Source organism: Melanotaenia boesemani, chromosome 2, assembly GCF_017639745.1.
Source record: "Melanotaenia boesemani isolate fMelBoe1 chromosome 2, fMelBoe1.pri, whole genome shotgun sequence".
NCBI lineage: Eukaryota > Metazoa > Chordata > Actinopteri > Atheriniformes > Melanotaeniidae > Melanotaenia > Melanotaenia boesemani.
Window position 1 is genome coordinate 27,634,383 of NC_055683.1, and position 22,177 is coordinate 27,656,559.

Genomic DNA, 22,177 nt, shown 5'->3' on the forward strand with positions numbered 1-22,177 from the left:
TGTTTTTGTTTTTTTATTTCTACTGTATCTGGTTTTTTGTAGCAGATATGAACAATTTTCCCCATAGATTAAGTAGAAGTATGAACTGTGTAACACAAATATCAGTGTGAGAATATCTTCATATTTTCACATTTGACTAAAAATAGCCTGCATTAACGTCACGTCCAATCACAGATCAGTCTGGTAAAAAGAAAGACTTTGCTCTACAAATGAAAACTGCACTGCAGATAAAATGAGGATTTGAAGATCATTGTGTTGTATTGTGTTTTTGTTCCTTACGAAATAAAGTGTTATACTTGATGGTTTACAGCAAAATGAAAATACGGTTATAGTTATGGGCGTATTGGCTGCTAGCAAGTTCGGGAGGCGGTATAAAGCCGTTTGACAGACGGTTTGTATTAATGCGATGATTGGATGCGTTCACACTTAGCCAATCAGGATTTGATGTACGGTGATGTACGGTAACTGTCAAGTAAGTATTTGTCTAGGGAGCCAATCAGAAACAGGAAGAGGAGGAACCTGATGGATGGACGACTGGAGTTTCCCTTGCGGTCTAGAGATTAATGGAAGGGGTCTGTTGATCTGAAGAATCGACTATCAGGTGGTCGGTCCCAGGAAACCATTTCAGCTGACGGCTGGTTTATAAACGATTGGAGATGTATCAACTTGAATGACCGATAGCGGAATAAAGAGTTAGCTGGATACATTTTTTTGTTATCCAGGCTCCAACTGACAAGGCCTGCCAACACAGAGATAGCACCTGGTTAGTTCAGGCCAGAATTTGATAGCAAGGGACGCTGGGAGCTAATGTTAGCTTGCCAGTTGGAGACACGGAAACATCTTTCGACGATCTGTCTGAACTGGATTTTGGGAAAAACATCACTGTCCATGGAAATAAAGGACAGTTGAATGACATCAGGAATTGTTGGTACTTGCTTGGAAATTGAAGAGCTACCGTTAGCAAGCTGATCATCGCTGTCTATCTCTGCTGGCTAACGTGCTAGTCAAGCTAACAGAGCGTCAGTGCTAGACTGTCAGCTGCAGACTTGGATACACTCACTTGGTTGGAGTTTACCAGATTTGCAGCTGAAAAGTATTGGCGCATATTTATTGCTTTTGTTTGCCAATAATGATAACTGTTAGCTAGTAGTTAGCTGTCAGCTCTATTGAATTTAGCGTCTGCGTTAGCGTTGTAGGATCACACAACGACTTGTGAAGGAAAACTTATTCCGTGCCGCCCAGGGACTCCACCATCAGTCTGCCATCATGGGCAACACGCCCACCGCAAAGAAGGGCAATGAAATGGAAAGTGGTGAGTCCTGTCAATCCGTACTTGCAACAGCTAGTTGTATCATGCCGCCTGATCGTTCTGCTGTAGGAATTTCCTGTTTCCCATTATGGCAACATCTTGCCGTGCAAGTACAGTGTTTCAAGACCCAAAGAACCCACTTAAAATGACCAATTTTACACGATCTTAAAAACCCTGTATTTATCGTAAGGTGGAATTGACCTTAGCTTAAAGTTTAACTTATTTGACAACTTTAATTCACATCCACTCATACACTGGCCAGATGGTCAGACTACGCTCCTATCAACCGAGCCGCAGCAGATGTGATTCATTCTCATCCTGTGAAAAAGCTCGTGATATAAAGCCCCAGGTTATATTAAGAGGTACCATTGAGGATGACAGCAGCTAGCCTTATACAACAGTCATAGGTTTTCTCGTGGTTCATCTGTTGCAGATGTTTTTTTTCTCTGTACTCTCACAAGGTTATGGAAGGTTGCAGTAATATTGAAAACATAGTACATATGTGTGTAGTTCTATTCCTATACAATTTCTAACAACCAAATTATTACAGGATAATCTACAACTCCATTATTACAGACATGAAGCAATTATGGAGAGATGCACATATTTGCTTGCATTTAGTAATGAGTTGAATCGATGCAGTGTGGCTTCAAGATTGTTCTTGACAGAAAAAAAAGACAAGTTTGTTGTTATCAGTGGAAGAACAAGCAACCAGGATGGGGTCATATGATGCACAAGGGTGATCTTCTCCAGGCAGAAACTTGGGATTGTTCAACAGTGTCTTGGAACATGTGACTAGCAGCATTTAGAACAAGGACACTGGTGTGTGTGTGTGCATGTGTGTGTCTCAATGGTGTGCAGAGGAAGGGGGATACTTTGATCTACAACAATTCTGTTGTATGCCCTTAAAAAGTTTTTCCTGGAAAGTAAAATTACATTATATTTAATCACAACTGGGTTTTGAAAGAATACATATTTGAGCAAGCAATTCAAATAAATGCCAAACAAACACATGAGTGGTGGTGGGGGCGTCAACTGTTTCTTGATTTAGTTTTTGTTATATTGTCAACTTTACTAGCCCTAGAGAACACTTGGGAGGACACCATCTCGTGTCTTTATTCATATCACTGTGAATAACGCCCGAGTGTGCAAAGTCTGAACAGGTAGCTGTGAAATGAACATCAGCTCCTTGTTACTGATAGAAAGTAGGTGTAAAGAATGGCCTCTAGTCCAACATTAACCCATCACTTGTAGCCAGGCCATTATTCTTAGATGTTGTGGATTACAATTGGATTTTCATTTAATACTTCGGAAGTCGTGGAAATTATGCATTTTTCTTTTTTTTCTCTTATTTTTCTCTAAAGAGACAGAGGAGGCAGTGCTGTTAGGTTTGTTCACGTGTCATGCTTTACATTCTTATCAGCCTGATCACTGTGGGCTTACTGTGATCTTCAGAGACAGGTGCTGACCAGTGGTCCAGAGCCCACACCCAGGAGTGTAATTTTCCACAGAACAGCTTGAGATTAAGGGCAACATGGCAGCCCATTTTGGTTTCTATGTAAAATGGTAAGAGTGTTGAAAGCTGGTTCAGGTGCACAGCGTCTGTTGCCAAAGGACTTTCCATACGGGAGAACACAAGTGGAGAGCTGCATACCCTGGTTATACAGAGCTATTTTCTGGCCCACAGGAAGAAGCAGGGCGGACAAACTCTGTGAACTGAAGCAGGAAGTGAAGGAGCAACGAAGGTCCGGCCCAGGCACTGCACAGTTGGCCATCTCCTCTTTTGCTTTACAAACTAAACAGTTAGGCCAGGTAGCTGGAAGTTTGGGCCTTGAAGTGGCGCTGTTGATACAAAATTTTTGTGGATTTCCCACTTGTTTAAAGGGCTAGACTTATTGCAGTGTTGAAACATTACTGAGGCTGTTAGCAAGCTTCCTCCAGCTTTGTATGATGTCTGTTATTCACAAGCTGGCAGGAAGGTTGTTTCACCGAGCTGGACACTGCCAAGGGGACATAAGCAGAGGGGAAGACGGACATCACCAACCACAGGAGGAGCTAAAGGCTTGCAGCTTGAGTGAGTTTTCTTTTTGGAGCTGGACAGAAGCATGAGCTATGGGTGGAGCTGTAGTTCACTCTGTATCCCACAGATGTAGCCAGTCAGACTGATCTGCAACTCTTACTTTTAACAGATAGCAAAGGTGTTTTTCCATGATAAGTTTTGTTTTGTAAATTCATTTCTTGAACCAGAGTTTGGTGACTAATGGTTTTGGTCGAGTGATCTGTGTTTCTGGTTATTTATGGCCAGTGAGTACATGTGCATGCATAAGTCCTTGTATAAAAAAGTATACAAAGTGACTTTTATTTGTCTTTCTTTCAATTTGTGTATTTATTAGACAAAAAGGAGGCATTTTTTTCAGTTACAGTGGAAGTTGCTGCTAGTACACTATGCTGCAAAACATGATCAGTCTTAAACTATGCAACCATAACAATGAACCTTTCAAAGAAACATGCTTTTTCTGTATTGTTTTTGTTCTTTTTCTTGTAAAACAAACATTTGATTGCATTTAAGATTTCTTTACCTACACAATTTACTCAAACATCTGTGCAAGACCTTGCTTGGAAGCAGTTATGTCATGCACGGAATCATGTGTTTTGAATTTGACAATACAGTGAAGTGGCTTTCTGTCCAAGTGCAAGTCTGTGTCTATAAATATCTGTGTTGTTCCTGTCCTGCCCCAACTTTTTGTGCAGTTGGTTTGTGTAGTGGCCAGGTTTTTGTTTGATCGCTCATCACTTCCTGTCTCTATTTAAAGGGGCTTTGTTATAAGTCTGCACTGATTATCAGTGGACCATACAGTTTATGCCAGTCAGCCATCTCAGACAAGCTAGTAAAGCTTTGGCAACATTTATAAAAACTATATTTTTGTTCAAAAGCTGTGAATTTGGTGGTGGTGGGGACCTTCAGATTGAATGTGAAGGTATAGTATTTCACAACCAGTATTTGCACTGATGCTTATAATACTAGTGTATAATGTGCTCACAAAAATGGCTCAAGATGCTCCATTAAACAGTATTTCCCTGTGTAGCACATTCAGTGAAAATTAGATCTGATGAATGTTGTATTCCTATCAATGCCAATAGGAACCAGAGTTGATAAATACCGCAGACTTTATGCGTTAAACTTCTTTACAAAAAAGCCAAATGTTAGTGTAACTGGGATTCTTGGCCAGTGTTAAAAGGCCCCAAGGGTATTCTGTCCACAGGAGGTTTTCCCCAGAGACTAATGTATTTTAAGATCCATTTGATGTATTGAAATGAAACACGATACTGGCTATTGCCATTCACTGTTGGTACGTTGGTTTAAAAAGCTGTTAAAACAGATGTGCCATAAGTTCTCCATTAAAGCCATTAATGTCAGCTTAGCTTTAAAAATGATTAAACGTAATAATGCAAATCCTTTAACTTATGCTATGTTGTGAAGAGCAACTTTAGATTACTGTAACCCAAATAAGGTCCTGTTCAGAGTAAACAATGATTAAATTAGTAAATTAGAAGTATTCCTATCTTAATAAGTAATGTAGATGCGTAAGTGTATTTCACACAATGTTAATACTCTGGTGGGCCATCCAGGTATGTTAATTTTTTTATCCAAATATATTTGGTTTCCAGCTTTTGTATTTTCTTCTATGTATTATCTTTTAGTATCCAAAATGGTGAAATCTACAAGTGTATAACAACTGTCTCACATTCACACACACTTTGACCCTATTTGAATGCACAATCTGAAGGACACTTATTGGGTTACACTGTTATCAACTACATTTAGCAACTTTTTCAACCCTTCAAAAAGAAAAAAGAAACTAGACTATAAATGTGACAAACCTTTGCAACAAACCTAATTCAGTAAATAAACAAATTGGTTAATTGTAACCCCTCCCTGAAATAAGCTCACAGAAGATGGACCATGGATCAGAGTATTGCTATAATAATTCGACTAAGTTGACGTTGCGAATTTATTTATGGGACAGCTGACAAAATTGTGAATATAAGTGAGAGAGATAAAAAATAAATGATTTTTTTTTTTTTTTGTAGTGCAAGTATGTGTTAAAAAACTTGGCATTAAACTCCCAACATAAATGCTAAATTTGAACTGAAAAATTCCAGCACACAACAACAGAAATGTAAATGATTGATCTGCTTTGGCCTAGCGCACACGTGTTGTGTTCCATGAACAAGAAACTGCAAACACACCAGGCTTGTCATTAACATCAAGTCATGGCATTGTTTGACTTGGGTTTCCACGTGAGTGCCAGAAGGTCTGACATGTAGCTCAGATTTTTTGCAGTTTCTCTAAGCATTGCACAGTCTGGCCTTGAGGTAAACCTGCTTAGACACGTACTCCTCAGGGAGATCTGCAGCTGTCTAAAATGTTTTCTACCTCTGAATAGTCTTTTTCACTGTGCAATGATAGGAATTGAAGAATGGTCTGTAAAGGTGGATTTTGTAGTTTAAACTCAAAAGATTGTCACCACAAGGAGACAGAGTTTAACCAGAGAAGGATTGTGCTTTCATTTAGTTTAATTTGTTTATTTATAAATCTGTATATTGATGCCTTTTGGCTGCCGGGTAATAATGAATAGTCAGAAGGAAAACAATCATTATTGGCTCATTTTCCTTCTAATTCACTAATATCCCCTTTCATTAAAAAAAAAAAAAAAAAAAAAGTTATCCATGATGATGAGAAAATGGCCAACTAATCAAATGAACAGCTTACCCTAGTTTTGATTTTACTGCTGATACTCTGCAAGATGGTCACAATAACTCAGCTAACTTTACATCTGTACAATTAAAATGAGATAACTGGTTTTTATCAAAAACATGGCACCAAACTCATCAAAACGTTTGCCCCCTTTACATATTTTCCTCTTTGGTAATTCACACATTTATGTAGACATTATTTTAACCCTTTAAAACCCCACCCAAGAAAAAATGGGTAGAAAATTAAAAAAAAAATATCTGAAGTCTCTGGCCCTTTTGACAAAATGTAAAAAAACAATTAACAAAATAATTTATGTATATTTATTATTGTTTGTAATTGTAATTTATCAAAATAATTGTAGTGCAAAAGATATCCACCAGAGGGCAGATGACAAGTATCATAACCCTTTATAATAGGGTTTTCATACTTATTTGATAATAGGGTTTTAAAGCAAAGTTTTTACATGAAATAATACCAAAGGTCTCAGAAACTGTATGTATTAAATATGATATGGCATTAAAAAGGGTTAAGACCTCGTAAAGACCAGATTTTGTAAACATGCACTTCATCTGGTAATGTTTTTTCCCACTATGTTGATTATTTTTGAAGAGTAAAGCTACACATTTCACCTTTTTATGTTTCTGGTGACAATGCAAACCATTTATGAAAACAGGCATTTCCAAGGCACATCTTTATTACTGTGCAAGATATGTTTTTCTTTTATCTAAAACAGGGCGATTCTTCTGTTGTAGCAGATAAATGGATGTGTAAACCACAACTAACCAGATATTCAAAAACTAGTTAACTAGAATATGATTCTGCACCAAAACGTAACTTGAAATGGTTAATAGTTTAAAGAAAATGGTGTGCAAAGTTATGTAAATACAATAAATGTATATAATATAGCAGAAGTTGTGCATATTAAAACTTATTTAACAGGACACTGTTCAACTGTTCGAATCCATGGTTTGTCATGCCATCCCATTAAAATGAAAGTAAGCAAAAAGAGAGCCACCAAAAATTAGAGAAAAACACTGATGCAGCTTAAAGAGATGGTCACTAAGAGAGGATATGGTGAGCGACATGAAACTGTTTTAGTGAACAACAAATTCTATTATGAAAAGACGGCATAAAATCGAGGTCACAGCAAACTTCCTTATGCAAAACAGGTATGGGGAGGGGGGGTAACCCCACTCATTTTGAAAAGTGAATTTCAGGCATTGCTGTCTTCCAGCTTTGGCAATGAACAATTGTTATAACCACACAATGAAACTGATGGATTTGGGCACATTACTTGTCCACTATTTGTAGACTAGTAGACATAAATGGCACATGAAAGTGTTAAACGGCTATTGAGTCAGTGAATCTGCTCCTCTGTATCTAAACTGGTTGGTCAGGACAGATTATGAACCAATTTTCCATTGGTGGTATTGCTAGTAAATATCCCTTGGCCATATTTAGCTGAAATAAATTGATTTCTCACCTATTAAGGCTTGCAAACACATTTCTAGCTTTCACACTGTTTGCCCCTATTTTCTTATGCACCACATGATGCATAAGAATGCCATCTGAACAAGGCCATGTGTCGACTGAGACCTGATTTTGCGTGCTTCATGGCTGAATGTCGGTCAGCTCGCCCTAATATAACCCCTCTGTTTTTTGCGTCAGAGTGGGCCAGTGAGGCCCAGGGGAGATATGTAGGATTGATTTTGGAGGATCAATTCAGCTCTGGCACTATACAGACTCTAGTGCATTTGGGCTGGGAGAAAAAGTTTGAACGTGTTGGAGCGTTCCTGTTTTGCTCATCTCTCCTGAGAGCGCCACTTGTATGTTTTTGAAAACACCCAGATCATCTCTAAAAGTTTTTCATCAAAGATGTGACATCTGATTGGTCCTGCTAATTAGGGGAAGTTTACTTGCATCTAGATCGGTGCAGTTCATCTCAAGGGTCTTTACTTAGGCCTAGTTTTCCAAAGGACTTCATCTCTGGGTTGGATAAATATACCAGCTAGTGTTTTATGCCCCTCCCCCTGGTGATTATGCCCCTGTTTAGATCAATATATAGCCACTGTGCGTGTACATGTGTGTATGTGTGTGTGGTTGACATGAGAGGGAACAGCAAAGAGCGCTTTGTGTACAGAATAAATATTGATACAAACCAAGCAAGGATCCAATTGATCTGTGTGAGTGTTAACGGGAGCAGCACTGCCCTCTGTGCTGTGTTTGACTGCACAGTTGAGGTGGATGCTACGTTTTCAGCTTGGTCTCCAGCAAAGTGACAGACATTGAAAAGCCTGAAGACATTCTGCCGGCAAGGATACTTGACTGCTTTTTGCAGATGTGTGGGGTCCTGATCTGACCCGAGTACACTCAGAGGTGGAGGATAGGTCATGAGTCAGTGGCTGTGAGGAAGAGGCGCAGGAAGAAGTACAGGGGGAGATTTTACCAGGCTAATGTGTGACAGGAAGAGCTCCAGAAGGCATGCAGGGAAGAGGGAGTCATCTTCGCGCTCAAGTGAATCAGTGCTGCGCTCAGCAGATGCTGCAGCACCAGAGGTACCCATAGTCCTCCCAGATGGTAAGGAATTTAAGGTTACAGGATAATTAACGTGGCTTGTTTATGTTTCTAATTTAACTTTCAAGGTCACCATGACAGCCAAGCCTTCGACCATAACAAACTGACATGGAGAATTCCTATAAGAGACATATTGATTTGGTCATTTAAATCCCAAATACATTTTCCACAGCATCCTAGTTTTTCCTCGGCACAGTTCCAACTTGTTCCAGAAAAGGCTCCATTTTAGGCTCTTTTTGCTTGGAAGTGAAAGTTGAGCAAGTTTCACGGGAAATGTTTTCTCCCTGGTGACCACTCTGCTTTCTCACTGTGGAAGCAACAGTGCTCCTGGCATGTTTATGTGAACTTTGGTCTATGCCGTTTTTGCTGGCTTTCTCCCATCCTATTGTTGGAGTTGCAAGTCTTTAGAGAGTTTGCAGGAAATCAGATCAACTACACGAGGTTTGTGCTTGTCTGTGATGCATAAAGATTGCATAAGGCATTCATGTGTGGATGGTTTGTTTGCTAGCAACCTTGACATAATAACTTCTGTTTTCAAATTCAAATATTTCTCCAAATGCTCATTAGTGTAAATTTTTATATCACTAAGCTGATAAATTGCTAGGTACTTACACTATTGTTAGATAACTGACTGACTTTATCTAAACTGTGCCTTAGGCTATTGTTTGTCATTGATCAGATAGAGAGGTGTCACATTATCCTGAAAGTCTTAACATGGGTTATATTTCCTCGTGTTTTCATTTGATCATGACAAAATACTGTTATTCATGTAAGCTATTATAATTTATTAATATTTCTACCTTGAACTTGTACATCTGTGAAAAAAGGTGTTCAAATTACATAGATATCTCAAGCAATTTTAAAGTCTTATTATTCTATGTTATGGTTTGATATTCATAGAAATGATGTAGCAACACAGTAAATGGACATTTTTGTCATTTTTTTCTGACAGCAGTTGTTCATTCACAACTTCCACCATCTTATGTTCAAGGCTAACAGTAGAAATTGCAGTACTCCCTCAGCGGGTGTGGCTGGTGCACTCAGTTAGGAGAAATGAGGAAGGTCTGGTTATCTCCATGTTCCCACATAGCATTGTGATTAACCCCATAAAGATAAGGGGTAAAAATGAACTTCTCCATATGACAGTATGTGTGCTGAGTTGTAATTAATCTGTCCACAGCCATGTGTCTGGCCTATAATCGTGTGTATTCCACTTTTGTTTTTGCATTGCTAATGCAGTCCCTAGCTGTGTTTATGGTGTTTATGTGTCTTGTGAAATAGATGTTATATTGCATTCTTAGTCCTAACTTATTTTTCTGTTATGTAAACTAAAAAGTCTAAGTTATGTCTGATTTCTGGAGATGAGCTTCTCTGACAATGTTATTCACAGAGCCTTAAGTCCACACAAAAATATATATTTTTATAATTAAAACCAACACCAGTTTGTGTGGGTGTGTGTTGTAATTATAAGCAAAAGTGCTCCAGCTATGCAGTAAAAACATAAATTAACATCAGAAGAGGTATAAATGGAAAATCCATCCATTTTCTTGACGCATATCCGGGGTTGGTTCCTGTTTAGGTATCTTGCTAAACAGGAAAGCCAGACTTCCCTCCTCCCAGTCACTTCTTCCAACTCATCCAGGGGGATCCTGAGGTCCAGCAAGGAGATGTAGTCCCTCCAGCTCATCCTGGGTGTTTCCCGATGTCTCCTCCTGGTGGAATGTATATGGAACACATCACAGGGAGTTGTTCAGGAGGCATCCTAACCCAATGCCCAAGCCACCTCATCTGGCTCCTCCCAATGCAGAGGAGCAGCAACTCTATTCTGAGCCTCTCCTGCATGACCTAGCTTCTCACCCTGTCTCTTAGGGAGAACCCAACCACTCTGCAGAGGAAACTCATTTCCTCCGCTTGTATTTGCGATCTCGTTCTTTCGCTTACTGCCCACAGCTCGTAACCGTAGGTGAGGGTAGGAACGTTGATCAACTGGTAAATCAAGAGCTTCGCCTTCTGGGTCAACTTCTTCACCCCAACTGACTGATGCAGAGTCTGCATCATTGCAGACACCACACCGATCTGCCTGTCTTTCTCCCGTTTCATCCTTCCCCCACTCGTGAACAAGACCCTAAATTTCTTTTTCTCTTTCACATAGGGCAGTACCTCATTCCTGACCCCAGAGAGGATACTCCACTTTTTTCCTGCTGAGGACCATGATCTCATATTCAGAAGTGCTGATTCTCATCCCAGCCGCTTCAGACTTGGCTGCGAATTGCTCCAGCGAGAGCTGGAGGTCATGGCCTGATGAAGCCAACAGAACCACATCTGTGAAGAGCAGAGATCTAATCCTCTGCACCTAGTTCTGTCCATAAAAGTTATTAATAGGATCTGTGACATTGGGCAGGCTTGACAGAGTCCAACCCTCGCTGGAAACAAATCGGATTTACTGCCAGCAATGTAGACCAAGCTCTGGCACAGGTCGTACAGGGACCGGACAGCTCATACAAAGTGTACAGTACACCATACTCCCCTAAAGGAGTCCCCAAGGGACACGTTTGAACGCCTTCTCCAGGTCCACAAAGCGCATGTATACTGGTTGACTGAACTCCCATGCCCCCTCCAAGACCCTGAAGAGGTTGTAGAGCTAGTCCACTGTTCCACCACTGGGATGAAAACCACATTGCTCCTCCTCTCTGAGATTAAACTATCTGACAGAACCTCCTCTCCAGGGCCCCTGAATAGACTTTACTAGGGAGGCTGGGGAGTGTGATCTTTCTGTAGTTGTAGAAGACCCTTCTTGAAAAGAGGGACCACCACCCCAGTTTGCCACTCCAGTGGCACTGTCCTTGTCCACACAATGCTGCAGAATTATGTCAAGTTGAAATGCATGTCCTGTGCTGTGGGGCTGTCTTTGTTGATAGTGTCAACACCAGACACCGGATGGACCTTGTCCACCCACGGGGACCTGCCACAGTAGAGCTTCAGCAACTTCAGCCCCAGACATGGGAGAGCCCACCTCTGGGTCCCTTGATTCTGTGATTGAGGAGGTCTTCAAAGTATTCCCTCCACCGACCCACATTGTCTCAAGTCAAGGTCAGCTGCCCCATCCAGCCTATACTCAGTTTTGATGGTTCACTTCTTCCCCCTCCTGAGCCACCAGATGGAGGACCAGAACCTCCTCTAAGCCATTCGGAAGTCTTTCTCCATGGCCTTTCCAAACTCCTCCCATGTCCGAGTTTTTGCATTATCGACCGCTGAAGCTGCATTCTGTTTAGCCTGCCGAGACCCCTCATCTACTTCCAGAGTCCCACAGGTCAAAAAGGCCTGATAGGACTCCTTCTTCAGCTTGAAGAAGCATCCTACTCGTTGGTGTCCACCAACAAGTTGGGGGGTTTCCACCGTGACAGGCTCAGACGGCTTATGGCCACAGCTCCGGTTGACCACCTCAACAATAGAGACACAGCCCACTAGGACTCAGTGTCTCCTGCCTCACCTGTGACATGGTTGAAGCTCTGCTGGTGGTGGAAGTTGAAGCTCTTTCTGACAGGGGACTCCGCCAAACGTTCCCAGCAGATCCTCACAACACATTTGGGCCTGCCAGGCCTGGCCGGTATTCTCCGCCATCTTCTGAGCTAACTCCCCACCAAGTGGTGATCAGTTATAGCTCTGCCCCTCTCTTCACCCGAATGTCCAAGACATGCGGCTGCAAGTCCGATGATACAACTACAAAGTCGATCATCAAACTGCGGCCAAGAGTCTATTCCAGCTTTACAGAAAACAACAAGAGGGGAAAAACTCAGAATAGGATTAGGTTTCTACTCATATTATCCCCTCGGCAGGATGTTTAGGTCATTCCTATGTAGCTTTGCTTTGGTATGTTTGTTTTGTTGTCATGCTGGAATGTTTTGCAAGGACTTACTTTTTATTACCCTTTAGGTAAACTAGTATCCTAAGCAACATTTGTTTTATTTAAGCATTGATTTATTTAATAATTTTAATCGTATGCTACAAATTGTTGTCTTCTTTGGCCGCCAGGAGGAGTACGAAGCCAAAGATGGTTAAATGCAAACCTTGAGCATAAAGTTGCTGTAATCACATTCATGGGGTGATAAAAACATAGGTGCTGAACATTTTTTATGCTCACTTGCTGCTCTGACTCATTTGTTCTTGCATAATTTACTGCAGAACACTAAGTGTCTTTTTTTGGGCCTCAGTGATTAGAGTTAGGCGGGTCAACTATTTAAAATAATTAAGTTTTAAAAAATAATAATAATAATCTGAACATACACTCTTTTTCTGTTTGCAGTGAAGGAGTTTCTTGCCAAAGCCAAAGAGGATTTCCTTAAAAAATGGGAGAATCCAGCACAGGTAAGAGAGCATATGATAACTTCGATTTCTGTTGAAGCAGCATTTTTCTAATTTATTTATTTGTTTTAAGAGATGAAACTGCTTGGCAGGATGGCAAACTTTACAGTGGCACTGAAGTTAAAAATTTTGTTTTTTGCATGTTAATTCACGGCAAAATCATGTTCTGCCTCTGAACATAATGAGACTGACTATTTTACTGGAGCAGAGCACCCTCTGCTGGGCTCTTCTGAAACAGAAATGTAGATATATAACGTTGCATGGGCGCACTTCTAAAATACCCCAAACAAAATACAGTGCAATAATTCACATTTTATTTCATTTCATTTCATTAAAAATATTACAGATTGACATGACAGCATTTTCATTGATGAAATATTTAGGAAAAATAGCTTAACTTACTATTTTTTTAACACATGTGTCTACAAAAATGTTCTGTAGTCTGTCTTACCATCATTTTCTTCTGCCCCTACAGCAAACTGCAGCATTGGACCATTTTGAGCGTTTGAAGACCTTAGGCACTGGTTCCTTTGGCAGGGTCATGTTGGTTAAACACAAAGAGACAGGCCAGCATTTTGCAATGAAGATACTTGACAAACAGAAGGTACAGTATATATGGTGAAGGATGCCAAAGAGAGAGAGAGGGAGAAAAAAACATGTTAAATGAAAGCAGCTGCATGACTTGGGTTCTTCAGCTTATGAAGAACCATTTCTGATTATGGTAACGTGCCTTTTAAAGCAAAGAATGTTTGCATCATTTTAATATTTGCATACTCGGAGTGCATTCACACCAGAATAGGCTTGGGGACTCGGTTTGATTGGGCAAGGAGTTCCCAAAACTTTCGCACTTCTGATTTTATTTTGCGTTTACACTGCACTTCACTTAAGTGGACCAGACTGCCTGGACAACGTCATGCAGTTACAACAACTGCTTGGTATAGGGAGGTATTCCCTGAAACAACCACTGATAAAGAAAAAAGGAAGAAGAAAATACAGCTCATTGATTGGCCAGGGTTGTAAACTGTTCATTCACAGCTAGTAAACAATACATAATAATATATAAATATATATAAAATATAAATAATAAATTAAACAAAACAATAAATTTGTTCAGTCTTGGGGTTTCTGTATTAAAACCTGATGCTGTTGTCACCAGAATCTGTCCAGTATGAGCAGCCGGAGAGGCGGCAAGATATCCGACATGTCGTGGTACATCGTGTCATAGGTCACTTCCTCTCTTTGGTCCATTAGATGGGTTTCCACTGTCAGCGCACTGGAACAGGGTTAACTTACAAGCAGACTGAAAGCCCTGGTTGTCAAGCGGACCAGAGTCTGAATGCCTGTTCTAAATGGGCCAGACTATCCATGGAAAAAGATCAGAGTTCGTTTAAAGCAGACCAAGCAATGCTAGTGTGAATGCTCCCTGAGTTAAAGAAACCAGGAGGACTTCCTCACCAAACATGCTGATGTTGAATGTTTTCACTCAACATAAAAACATAAACGTATCATCAAATAGCCGCTGATTTTCATTTTTATATAATGCCCCTTGTAGTCTCATCACATCTCGCCATTTTTTTCTAGGTGGTAAAGCTGAAGCAGATAGAACACACACTGAATGAGAAACGTATCCTGCAAGCGGTCAGCTTTCCCTTTCTGGTGCGACTGGAGCACTCTTTTAAGGTTTGTATTTAAGTATTTATTTGTAATTTTATCTGTTGATTTTGTTGTTTTGGAGCCTTTTTGAATAGAAGAGTAAGGCTTTTACCTTGTCTCTGCAGGATAACAGTAATCTGTATATGGTGATGGAGTATGTGCCTGGGGGTGAAATGTTCTCACACTTAAGGAGGATTGGTAGATTCAGGTAAGGTGACTTTAAAGTATTTTAGTATTTCCAGGCAGTGTTAGTTGACTGTAAATACTAATATTCGTGTGTTTTGCAGTGAACCACATGCCCGCTTCTACGCAGCCCAGATTGTACTGACCTTTGAATACCTTCATTCACTGGATCTCATCTACCGAGATCTAAAGCCAGAGAACTTGCTCATTGACCAGCAAGGTTATATCCAGGCAAGGATTTTTTTTTTATATTATCAACAGTTTCTTTGCAAATGCCTTTGCAGAATATGGTCAGTGCCCAGAGCTATGTACTTTGTACACTCATTAGGTAACAGATTTTGGATTTGCAAAAAGGGTGAAAGGCCGGACCTGGACGCTTTGCGGGACTCCAGAGTACCTGGCACCAGAGATCATCCTCAGTAAAGTAAGTGTTGTGCTCAGTCCTAATTATTATGCAACAGTGGCAGTGTGGTAGCTGTCAGATCAATGTGGGATCATTTAACTGTCACATGGATCAAAGTTAGAACTGTTGGACTCTTTTCTGCTTACTGACTGTCAGATTCTACCACGAGAGACTTGTTTTAAAAGATAACTAATAGTGTTTCTTTTGTGTTTTCAGGGTTACAATAAAGCAGTGGACTGGTGGGCTCTGGGTGTTCTGATATATGAGATGGCTGCTGGTTATCCTCCCTTTTTTGCAGACCAGCCCATTCAGATTTACGAAAAGATTGTATCAGGAAAGGTAATCCTCTAAATAATCCTCTCTCATTATTGATGGTAAACTTGACCTACATAATTTAAACAAATCTACTTTAAATACTAGTAAAATTTGCTTATTTGTGATATTGTCACAGTTCTTGACCTTCACTTCATGAATTGTGGGGTAGTTGTGTAAATCCACCCATCCATTTTCTTCCGCTTATCCGGAGTCGGGTCGCGGGGGCAGCTGCCTAAGCAGGGAAACCCAGACTTCCCTCTCCCCGGCCACATTCACCAGCTCATCCGGAGGGATCCCGAGGCGTTCCCAGGCCTGCCAAGAGATGTAGTCCGTCCAGCGTGTCCTAGGTCTTCCCCGGGGCCTCTTTCCGGTGGGATGTGCCCGGAACACCTCACCAGGGAAGCGTCCAGGAGGCATCCTAACCAGATGCCCGAGCCACCTCATCTGGCTCCTCTCGATGTGGAGGAGCAGCGGCTCTACTCTGAGCCCCTCCCGGATCACCGAGCTTCTCACCATATCTCTAAGGGAGAGCCCCGCCACCCTGCGGAGAAAACTCATTTCGACCGCTTGTATTCGCGATCTTGTTCTTTCGGTCACTACCCACAGCTCATAGCCATAGGTGAGGGTAGGAACGTAGATCGACCAGTAAATTGAGAGCTTTGCCTTTTGGCTCAGCTCCCTCTTTACCACGACAGACCGATGCAGAGTCCGCATCACTGCGGATGCCGCACCGATCCCCCTGTCGATCTCTCGCTCCATCCTTCCCTCACTCGTGAACAAGACCCCGAGATACATGAACTCCTCCACTTGGGGCAGGACCCTATTGCAGACCCGGAGAGAGCACTCCACCCTTTTCCGGCTGAGGACCATGGTCTCAGACTTGGGGGTGCTGATTCTCATCCCAGTCACTTCACACTCGGCTGCGAATCGCCTCTAGTTTATTTTCACTCTAGTTGTGTAAAGAATAAAAATAAACTAGGGGTCAGTTTAGTCTTTTGTGAGCACATTTCTACAAAGCTGCATCTATTTTTAGTTTTTAGCTGAATAACTTTTTTCTTAAATCTTGTAAACCTTGAGGACATGTGATTTGTGGACTGCTTTGGTTTCTGGTTGTTTGACCTTAATTTGCAGCTTGCCCTAATCAGCAAGATATGGAAGGAAAAATGAACAGACGTACTTGTTTGTGGATGTTTTTCCTTCCCCCTCCAATAAGTCTGATGTGACATGAAGTATGAAACGAGAAAATACTGCAGCTTTTTTTGTTTCTTCAAAAAATAGTGCAATGAGGAAGTTCAACTTGGTACCATGAATGAATGCTTTATTTTCGAACATGTGTGAGTAACACTAGAACGTAATCTAAAAAACAAACAAAACAGATGAAAATAATAAAAAAAAAAAAGAATGAACCCAACATGTCTGAAAAGGAGTAGGATTACACATAAGCTTACCTAAACCTCCCCTTCTCCATTCTTTTCCATTCCAGTGTTAGTTTAAGGAGTTTAAGGACAGGTTTCCTCTTGGGGACATTGGCAGAGGATTAACTAGTGTGCTGGTGTGTTCACAGCCTGTGTGTGTAATTAAATATCATCGATCAGTACATCACATGCCTTCCCTGTAAACAAGTCATGCAACTGGGGTAAAATATCAGAAATGGCTGTTAACAAATAAAAACCTCAGCTGAAAAAACCTTATAAGTAGACCCATTGGCTAGCACAAATTTCCAGTTATAAAACAGTCCTGCAGTCCTCTTAAAAAACAGATTGAGATGCAAAACCTTTCAGCTTGAGAATGAATGAATGAATGAAATGAATGAATGAATGAATGAATGAATGAAAAATACTTTATTAATCCCAAAGGGAAATTCAATATTGTAGTAGTAGTAATTTTTTTTATTTTTTTTTTTTAAACAATCACATTAATTAATTAAGGGCTTTGTTCTTCAGCCTGATAGCTGCTGGAAGGAAGGATCTTCTGTATCTCTCTGTCTTGCATCGGACTTGAACAAGCCTCCCACTGAACACACTCTGTTGTTTCGTCACAGCGTTGTGTAGAGGGTGTGAAGGATCTTCCATTATCTTCGTCAGCTTGTACAGAATTCTTTTTTTGATGATCAACTCCAGCGGCTCCAGAGTTACTCCAAGCACAGAACCGGCTTTCTTGATCAGTTTGTTAATTCTTTTCAAGTCTCTGGTTCTGATGCCGCTGCCCCAGCAGATTGCTGCAAAGCTGATTGCACTTTCAACAACAGACCTGTAGAACATTTGCAACATTTTGGTGCAGACGTTAAAAGATCTCAGCTTCCTTAAGAAGTAGAGTCTGCTCTGACCTTTCTTGTAAATGTACTCAGTGTTGCTTTTCCACTCAAGTCTGTTGTCCAGCTGAACTCCAAGGTACTTGTATTCCTCCACCACCTCCACCTCCTCTCCCATGATGGAAACACTTCTATGTGTGTTCTTGTTCCTCCTGAAGTCAACAATCATCTCCTTTGTTTTCTTGGTATTCAAGATGAGATGATTGTCACCGCACCATTTCACAAACTGACCGACCAGTTCTCTGTGCTCTGCTTCTTGTCCATCACTGATACACCCAACAACTGCTGAGTCATCAGAGTATTTCTGCAGATGACAGAACTCAGAGTTGTACTGGAAGTCTGAGGTGTACAGCGTGAATAGAAATGGTGAAAGTACAGTCCCTTGTGGTGTTCCAGTGCTGCTGACCACCATCTCAGACACACAACCTTTCAGTCTCACAAACTGTGGTCTGTTTGTGAGGTATTCGTAAATCCAGGTGGTTGTGGAGGGATCCACCTGGAATTTCTGCAGCTTCTCACACAGCAGAGCAGGCTGAATCGTATTAAAAGCACTTGAGAAATCAAAGAACATGACCCTCAAAGTGCTGCCTGACTGGTCCAGATGAGAGTGGGCTCTCTGAAGCAGGTATATGATGGCATCTTCAACCCCAAGCCCATTACGGTATGCAAACTGTAATGGGTCCTGAAAGGTGTTCACCTGCTTGCTGAGGTGAGCCAGTAAGAGTCTCTCCAGGACTTTCATGACGTGAGATGTCAGGGCGACTGGTCTGTAGTCTTTTGGTTCAGCTGGTTGTGGTTTTTTAGGCACTGGAACAAGGCAGGATGTTTTCCACAGCACCTCAATGTTCACACCTCAGGTTCCACAGAACATCCACTCACTTTGCTTTCACTGTTCATAGGTTCGCTTCCCATCACACTTCAGCTCAGACCTGAAGGATCTGTTGAGAAATTTGCTGCAGGTGGACCTGACCAAGCGCTTTGGCAACCTCAGGAATGGAGTCAATGATATCAAGGGCCACAAGTGGTTCGCCACCACTGATTGGATTGCTATCTACCAGAGAAAGGTGGGGCCAGCTTTCTTATAGTAACAATTTGTACAGATGGACATTTACAGGAGAAAAAAATTTCTTCATAGACATGATCAAGCTTATAATAAGTGTGGCTGTTACATGTCTATTAAAACGAATAATAATTAAATCCAGTATGTTTAAGTTGATGTGTACAGGGAGGAATGAATATATATGTACATTTAATGCAGAATTGTCCTCCTGGGACATTTTCCAGTTTAAACTGATAGTTTAAGCAGCATGCTCGCCATTAAGCCACACTGTATAGTTTTAGTGACTTTTGTTTTTTTTTTAAACTATCCTATGTCTTCTAGGTGGAAGCTCCCTTTATCCCCAAGTGCAAAGGCCCTGGCGACACAAGCAACTTTGATGACTATGAGGAAGAGGAAATCAGAGTCTCCTTCACAGAGAAGTGTGCAAAGGAGTTTGCTGAGTTCTAGATTTGAACCATGAGTAGCGGAGAGAAAGAGAGAGACAGAGATTTAGAAAGTTAAAGGGGATCTGAATGCAGGAAGCACTAGGGTGGACTGATAACTTTCTTATTTGTGATGAGGAAAAAATGTAAAATCCCCCCAAATGGAAAGAGCAAAGTAAAGAAAGATCTACAGAACCAGCAGTGTTGCCTTTTCTGATTGTTTCTCAGCTGTCACCTGTTCATTTTTTTTCCCCTTTTTTAAAAAAAAAAAAAAAATAAATCCCTCTTGTGTTTTTGACAGGGGCTCAACAAGAACAAACATGGGTTGTAGCTGTTCAGCTAGAATTGTTTTTCTGATCGTATAATGACACGTTTTCAGTCTATGAAGGTTGAGGCATTGATTTTTTTCTGTGAAGGTACTGAATCTGTTAGGCTCCTTTTTGAATTGGCCCACTCTACAAGCTTCTCCAGTGATTGTAGAGTGACTGTTGTTTCCTGTCGGTCTAGTTCCCTCTCCATCTCTCCATCCTGAATCTGTCCAAGCAATACCAAGTCCAACAGATGTGCCTATCATAATGCCGACTGGTTGGAAAACTGTGTCGAATATGTTGGTGCAGAGTTTTGGCTGTGATGGCATCGGCCCTTTTGGTTGAACGCTTGAAAACGTTCTACACCTGCCTTTGTCTGCTAAGTGCGGCATGATTAATTGGGTAGATGATGCACTCTACTGCTAGCGTTTTAAGCAGTGGTGATCTCTTGGATCAGAGAAATCAGAAAATGATTTATTGCAGTAAACTTCGTCTAGGTCTTGCTCTTTGGAGACCTGTGAGAAGTAAATGTGGGTTCTGCATTTAAAGTCTTTCTCTTAGCTGAATTTATTAGAGCATTTTTAAAAAAAAAATCCTATCGGTGATCATTTTGTCCTTTTTTTTTAAATGTCAATCTCTGTGCTTGTGTGTTATTTAGTGCTGAAGGGTGGGTTAATAAGCTGTCGTTTAGCAGCTGCTAACATTGTGGTCACACTCCTGACTATTGTTTATTTAATTCATAGTGCATTTATATTGATATATATATATATATATATATATATATATGATAGAGAACAAGAAATATCCATCTTTTTCGGCATTCTCTCATAGCTGTGAAACTGAACTAAGACTTCATAAATAAATATATAAATTCTGCCAAATTTGCAGACAGAACATTGCTGTTATCTCTATGAAACTGATGGTGGCGGATTTTAATACACAAAACGGTAGCAAAATGTTTCAACAACATGTGCATGTTATTTTTGTACAATATCACTTTTAAAGAAAGATGGCAGAGCATTGTGTTTGATCTGAGCTGAGGTACCTGAGGTTGTGGATAATGTTGAGATGGACACTCACTGCAAAGGTTTGCAGATATTTGTAACTGAACTTGACCCCCTCACCCGACCCCATTCTCTTTTAATGCTCCTAACTTGTCACACAGATTTTCAGTCCAACCAAATTTTAGGGGACTGTTTCCTGGTTGGTTTCCTTTTTCCCAGCTTTCAATGTAACATATTAAACTAAAGAAGCTCTCCTAAAGCTGCCCCCTTCCCTCCTTTTTTTGCCAAGTTTATTTCTGTGGATGCAAGACAATCGCAGACCAAATCTTATTGCTGGTTTGTTGACTGAACACATTGTTTTTGGACTGAAGGATGTAAGCTTTTCACCCACCCACCCTCCACCGGCCCTAGGTGCTAGACTTTGTCCATCTCACTGACAAGCTTCTGTTTGATGTGCATCAATCTATTTGTCAGAGTCACAGGACATTTTTTAGAATGTTTTTGACTAAAAGATTTCAGTAGGCTTGAGTAATTCTTTTGGCAGTGTCTTAATGTAATCGAGATCAAACACAGGAAACCTTTTTGAATGTTTTGAAATGCAGATGTTTCAATGCTGTTTGGGAACATGATGTGTATTTTTGTAATACATGCTTCTTTGGTGAGCTTGGTTTTTCTTGCATGTGGTAAAAGAAGGCCAATGGCAAGACTTCCACCAGACCTGAGACACATTTTTAGAAATCATTGTTTCCAGAGCTAGTGGTCTTATTACTGTTTTGACATTTTATGATTTAATATTTTCTTGGATAATCACACTAAACGGTGCAGTGGATCACCAACCAATAGATTTTTTTGAAAACAGTGAAGCACATGCCGCACCTTTTCAAATCTATTTAATTCATTTGAGCTAATTCTTTCAAACTTTTAAAATATACTTTAGTAAGAGCACATGTAATATCTTTTCGTCTTTGTCCTGGAAAATGATATAACAAGAGTTTGAGGGTAAAAGCCAGCCCGACTTGATCCACTTCAGACACTGAAAACTTTTAAGTTACTATGTTTCCCGTGAAAAACGTACATCAGATGTCTAATTATTTTTTTTCTATCAGCTTCACAGTATCAACTGCTCTGTGCAACATTAACTTTGTCTCCTGTTTGCCTTCTATTTTAATCAAGGTTCCACACTTTATTCAGACATTAACACTTTTTACATCTGAGATGTTTTGCGTTCATATTTTCTAATTGTATTTTCAAAAAAAAGGAGGAAAAAATAAGCAAAAACAGAACATTAATCTTTTTCCTCATGACCTGGGTACAGTGCTTGTGTAGTCTATTGTACCTTTTGGGAAACAATACTGTATATCCTTGCCTTTGACAGTCTTAACTATCTTACCCTCTGGAGAACTTGACAGATACCCTTAGAACACAATGAGTATGTTGGAAAAATATAAACAAATATTTTGCAAAATGTATCATTCCAATAAAGTTTTACTTGTTAAGACTACTATGTCTGAGTT

The 22,177-nt window shown here is 40.5% G+C and overlaps 1 protein-coding gene across 3 annotated transcripts; it reads left to right on the forward strand.

Moving 5' to 3' along the window:
• Nucleotides 1-506: 506 nt before the first annotated feature.
• Nucleotides 507-22,164, forward strand: prkacaa (protein kinase, cAMP-dependent, catalytic, alpha, genome duplicate a). Of its 3 annotated transcripts, none has more exons than XM_042005858.1 (10): nucleotides 507-1,312; nucleotides 12,946-13,007; nucleotides 13,480-13,608; nucleotides 14,586-14,684; nucleotides 14,783-14,865; nucleotides 14,945-15,071; nucleotides 15,169-15,264; nucleotides 15,460-15,582; nucleotides 18,769-18,933; nucleotides 19,251-22,164. In XM_042005858.1, the coding sequence occupies exons 1-10, from the start codon at nucleotides 1,267-1,269 to the stop codon at nucleotides 19,374-19,376; spliced, it is 1,056 nt and encodes a 351-aa protein (XP_041861792.1). In that variant the 5' UTR covers nucleotides 507-1,266; the 3' UTR covers nucleotides 19,377-22,164. The 3 variants fall into 3 exon arrangements, with proteins under 3 accessions (XP_041861792.1, XP_041861773.1, XP_041861783.1); XM_042005839.1 differs by lacking the exon at nucleotides 507-1,312 and adding an exon at nucleotides 2,722-3,383; XM_042005849.1 differs by lacking the exon at nucleotides 507-1,312 and adding an exon at nucleotides 8,256-8,645.
• The last annotated feature ends 13 nt before the right edge of the window (nucleotides 22,165-22,177 follow it).